This window comes from Calidris pugnax, unplaced genomic scaffold (assembly GCF_001431845.1).
Source record: "Calidris pugnax isolate Ruff unplaced genomic scaffold, ASM143184v1 scaffold50, whole genome shotgun sequence".
NCBI classification, from domain to species: Eukaryota; Metazoa; Chordata; class Aves; order Charadriiformes; family Scolopacidae; genus Calidris; species Calidris pugnax.
Window position 1 is genome coordinate 418,613 of NW_015090780.1, and position 5,521 is coordinate 424,133.

General features: G+C 52.8%; 1 protein-coding gene across 1 annotated transcript in view; it reads right to left on the reverse strand.

The window, feature by feature from the left end:
* Nucleotides 1–234: 234 nt before the first annotated feature.
* The window catches only part of HCK (HCK proto-oncogene, Src family tyrosine kinase), a 13,101-nt gene continuing 7,814 nt past the window's right edge, over nucleotides 235–5,521 (reverse strand). The window contains exons 10-13 of the mRNA XM_014955576.1: nucleotides 5,186–5,262; nucleotides 2,545–2,698; nucleotides 2,153–2,284; nucleotides 235–851 (exon numbers count right to left, since the gene is read on the reverse strand). Of these exons, the coding sequence (XP_014811062.1) occupies nucleotides 649–851; nucleotides 2,153–2,284; nucleotides 2,545–2,698; nucleotides 5,186–5,262 (566 nt within the window). The 3' untranslated portion in view covers nucleotides 235–648. The remainder of the gene's footprint in view (nucleotides 852–2,152; nucleotides 2,285–2,544; nucleotides 2,699–5,185; nucleotides 5,263–5,521) is intronic.

Sequence of the window (5,521 nt, forward strand, 5' to 3'; positions counted from 1 at the left end):
TTCCATGACATGTTTCTCTGACACTTGGCATTTAAAACCCAGGCTCTTGCGTTGAGGACAAGCCGATGTGCTGCATCACAGGATGCTCCTGTGAGAATCCACTGGGATTTCCCCGACACACAGGAACCGGGAGGTGTGGGCACTGCACAGCCTAGACTGTAAAATAGCATTTTGCTGAAGCCATTGCAGCTGAAGCACCTACTTCTGCAAAACAACACAATAAGATCTCAGGAGTTAAAAATAATAATAATAGTCTGGGTTTCTTTTCTTTGTAGCTGAAACAGGCCCAGCCCCAGCCCTCCTTGCATGGTGCTGCCGGCGCAGGCAACCACTGTCCAGCCAGTGCTTCTTGGAGCAGCTGCCTCACAGGCACAAGGCACAAGGTGTGAAAGGCACAAGGTATGGTTCCATGTCACTTTTCCCTCTGTCCAGCAGCCCCAGAGAGCTGTCCTGAGCGTGGCTTCCTCTTACCCCTGCTTTCAGCCCAGCCACACCAGGAAGGCTGTGGGTCCCAGGCCAGGCTGGCAGAGGAAGGCGTGTGGAGGCAGATCACGAGTGGGACAGGGAAGAGCAGGGTGCGTGTGCTGGCTGCCACAAACACGGCAGGCATAGTGTGGGGTGTCCACTGTCTTCACCAAGCTGCTTGCCTTACAGCTGCTGCTGATACTGGCTCTCTGTTGCAGTAAAGAAATCTTCCAAAATGCTCTGCAGGTACTCAAAGGTGGGACGATCCTCAGGTTTGATCTTCCAGCATCTCATCATAATGTCATAGAGCTCCTCGGGGCAGTTCTCTGTGCGGGGCATTCGGTAGCCGTGCTCCAGGGCCCTGATCACCTCCGCGCTTGACATCCCTGGAGAAACAGGGCAAGTGAACGTTTCGTGGCTTATCACTGATTTCTCTAAAAGGCAAAAAACCACCCAATCCCAAAACTATTCACCCTTTGGGCAATTTCACTAGGAAGATAAAGGACAGGTTAGAGGGGTTGGGAAGGGGGAAACTCCTACTCCCGGTCAGGAAAACGGGAAAAACTGAGGTGCTGAGTTAGTTGTTTCATACATTTTTGTACCCCATTTGAGCAGATGGGGTTGTAATTGTTTTGTATAAATTTCCACAAAATAAAGGCTACACTTCTCCACCTGCCAAGTCTTTAATGAGCCATTCTTTCCAGCGTCACTGATAAAAGTAAGTTAGTGTGATGACAGAATTGGTCTTTCCCCAGAAACCCTTTATGCCACCCCACATCCTTCATGGCCATTTTGTAGCAACATTTACTTTTCTTGTAGAGAATAATTTCCCATGGAAAAAAAAAAAAAGTACAAAAGAAACAATTAGTATAAAAGAAAGGGTGGTTCCTATATGATGATTTATATCATAGAAATACCTGGCCCAGCTATCAGCCCTGAACTGATGTGCTGCTTCTAAACACGTTTAATCTGTGACACAAACCCAGGAACCTGTGGTGTGTGATACCCATTCTCCCAGGGACAGGCAGCACAGCCTGGGGCAAGTCAATTATCCTCTCATATTAAAAACATCTTCTATTTCAGAAACAGAGAGACCAGATCTTTTAGAGATACAGACTACTGTTGGTTTCCCATGGAGCTGGAGGAGCTCAGGACCTCCTGGTAGTATTAGCCCCAAGGCAGTACATAAAGTAGCTGCCCTTCTCCCCAAGGCAATGAGCACCCCAAAGCCATTTACTGCCCGGACTGATTTTGTGGGCTCCCCAGAGGAGATGTCCCAGCTCTCCTTTGTGGAAACTGAGAAGAGGTGGCCCATGTCACATCAGGATGGATTTCAGATCAGTGAAAACAGCTGGTGTCCACTGAGGACTCCCAGAGAGAAAAACCTTCCTAATTGTCCGTCCTGGGTGAGCTCTTGTCCAAACAGATGTAGCTAAATGAGTGCTGCAGACTGCTCAGTGACTGTCTTGTGCTCTGGGCTCCTCTCCATGGCTCACAGTCAGAATTACCACCTTGAGACCTTGTGTTACCATCTTTGAGCTCTGCTCCCAGTGTGAGAGTCAGATTTTGCACCATTCCTTCTATTTTCAGCGATCTAACTTTGTGAAGAAACAGATGCCACGGATGGAGCCCAGAAGGCAGAGCATGTCTTTTGGAACCAGATCAGAGGTTCATTTCACCTCCTTACCTGGGTATGGGATGCGCCCGTAGGTGACGATCTCGGTCAGGAGGATCCCAAAGGACCAGATGTCTGATTTTATAGTGAAAGATCCATAGTTGATGGCTTCTGGTGCTGTCCATTTAATGGGAAACTTGGCACCTGGATAAAGAGATCCAAGGGGAAACACGGGCTCTAACCCAAATACTGAGAAACTGGTGGTGAAATACGGGGAACAAGAAACAAACAAACAGAAGAGGAAGATGTGAAGCAATGCAAATGAGAGGAGCTTCCCTCATCTGCTCGCTTACACAGCACGTCCCTCCCGGGGTCCTTGCCACCAAGGTTACACATTGACAAGTGGCTCTGAGGGAACCCCACAGCCCTTCACCATCTCAGATGCCCCACCACAGCTCCCACACCTTCCCGGGCCGTGTACTCGTCATCTTCAATGACTCTGGCCAGCCCAAAGTCCGCGATCTTGCACACCAGTATTGCTGACACCAGAATATTGGCAGCTCTCAGGTCTCTGTGGATGTAGTTCCTCTTCTCAATAAAAGCCATCCCTTCTGCAATCTGTAAAAAAAGGGGAAAGAGAAAAATGCAAAGAGGCTGTTTGAAATAACACAACCTCCCCAACACAACTGCTACCGGGAAGGGAGAGAGGGTAACTCCTTCTGGTCAGCGCTTGGAAAGGGGGTGAAAGGAGGCTGAGTCACAGCAGAAGATGTGACCGACTGTCCTGCGTGGGAACCACTCTCCGTGCAGGAAATCCCTTGCAGAAGAGGTGAGGGTTTGGGTCACCAGCCCAACACAACCCATTTAAGCCCACGTGTGAGAAAAGCAGCGAGAGCCGCCATCTGAGGAGCTGGCGTGTTCACGACCCAGAGCCTGTGGATGTCCACAGGGCGAGGTACAACTGCTTCATCCATAGCCATGCAGATGTGGGAGGGCTAAATCATTCTCTGTTCAGAGAAGACATGAGGCCAGTCTCCAAATACCTCAACAACTTGAGGGAAGCAGGGAGTAAACTGTTCTCTCTCTACTAAGGTGACAATGAATGGGCTTTGATTGCTGCAGCGAGGGTTGGCCAGCATTGCAGAGCTTCCCTGGTGAGGAGGGAAAAGCACTGTCTCTCAAGGAGGGTGAGGAGATGCCCGGGGTCTTCAAGAATAGTTTGTGAAGAGCCAGTCCTGCCCCAGGGCTGTGACAACCCCTGAAGATCTCCCTCAGCTCCGTCTTGTGAAGTCTCTGTGCTCAGCGGCTGTGGCTGTGTGTGCAGCTATCAGCCCTGATCAATGCAGAGATACCCCCAATTTGGGATTTGGGGTATCCCAAACCAAACCCCAAATTTGTGCTAAATTATCCCATGCCTGGATGCTCCCAGCAGCCAGGAGGGGAAGGGGCCAGAGCAGCCAGAGGGGACGCTCCCTGCTCCATCCCCCTCAAACCCAGAAAAGCCGGGTAAAGTACAGTTGCTCACAGAGCTCCACACAAAATACAGAAGTACAGAAGTGCTGCAAGAGCGGAAGGGTTATTTCCACCACCACACGCAGGGTTTTGCTCATGGTGACTCAGCCCCAGCACAAGCCAGGCTTGTGAGCTGCCTGTCTGCCTGCTGCCTGCACATGAAAGTGCTTCAGCCTTCGCTACTCAGCCCTGTGGAAAGCAGCCCCTCTGAGCTACGGAGACAAACCGGTCTATGATTCTATAAAAGGTTTGCAGGAGGCAGCTTGCTGGGAGCAGATGGTGAGCAGGAGCACACAGCTGAGGAGCAGACCCTGCCGCAGCCACCTCCAGGAGCCAGGGACCTGGTCTAAACCCCTGGGGTCTCCAGGCTCCCATCCCGGCTTTCCTCTTGCACAGGTACCTCCATGAATGATTTCATAGAAATACCACGCTTGGCTCAAAGGGTCCCTGGATTTGGCCAGCACCTGGGGACACTGCAGAAGCAGCAGGGACCAGAGAGTGGCTGCAGAAATGACTGCACGCACGAAGCTAGACGTGTAACAGCACGTTCAGCTGTCCCCAAAATCAGCTCCTTGGAAATATCCCCCAAACGATTTTCACTGAGTCCTCCTGCCTCTCCAGCTGCCTTCCCACAGTCCGTGACAGCCCTTTGGCAGGTAGATGATTTTAATGAACCGCAAACCTCCCGTGGGCATTCCTGTGGGGTAACACAACACGCTACGCTCCCTTCTAAAAACCTTGTTCAGCTCAACCTCCCAGGCATCATGAAAGCAGCAAAACAGTCCTGCCGTGCATTTAATATTAAGCCCACGAAGCTTAACCCTGCCACAGCTGGAGGTGGGTCCTGCCCAGGGATACAGCCCAGGTGGGTGTAAGATGCTGCCCTGGAGCACCACGGCTGGTGGCTGGGGTGACACGGGTTGGGCACGTGGCTGTGCAGGGTTTTGTGGGGATTTTGCAAAGTTTGCAGATGAGGATGTGTTGCACAGAGCGTGGTGTTTGCAGGTAACCATCACATCAGCAGCAATAGATAGAAATCAATAGCTTTGCCGTGGTTGCTCCCTGGGGAACCATGGGCTCAGACGGGCCACGCTGACCAGCCCCACCACGTCCCAGAGAAAGGACCGTGCGAATGTGAGCAGTGAAAGCAAGCACCAACCCTCACCCTCCCACCACTTCCACAAAACACAAAGGCACCACGGCTGCAGAAACCACAGTGGCCTTTGAAGACACAGATTTCATGGTTCCTTGAAGGAGCAGCCCAGACAAAACCCCCACCACGGGCTCCGTGCAGCTCCGGCGGGGGACTGTGCTGCAGTTAGGAGGCTAGTGAGGAGGAAGCCACCACTTCTCCTTTCACATACACCTGCTGCTGTGTGGGCAGCCAGACCTGTGGGCTGAGCAGGCAGCTGCCCACAGGCTGTGAGGGCAGGGAAACCTCGCCAGCTCCTCTCCTCATCCCCACCATTTGTCCGTTCAAACAAGGCACTGCCCAAGTCCCAGGTGAGTTCTTGGGCTCCTTGATCCCCACCGCTCACCCTTCCCAGGGGCAAGGGGGAGCAAGGAACTGGGGAAGGTCTGTTCCCTCCTCACCTGGGCAGAGAAGTCGATCAGCTTCAGGAGCGGCTGCATTTTCCCCTCATCGCTCTTCAGGAAATCCAGCAAGCTCCCTGTGGATAGAGAAGGGCTGGGGCTGACAGCTCGGCCAGAGCCTGTGTCCACCCTCCAGGTGGCACGGGTCCTGTGGGCAGCACAGGGTCCCGAGGAGCCAAGCACAATGCAGGGACTCCCACCTGACCACCCACTCTGCTCCTGTGTATGGTGCAGAGGAGCAAGTCCTGCTGCAGGCTCCCTCCTTGCCTTGCGGAGTGCTCCTCCTCATCTGCCCTCCATCCTTCCCTCTCCCAGGGCTGTCACCCCATCCCCCCC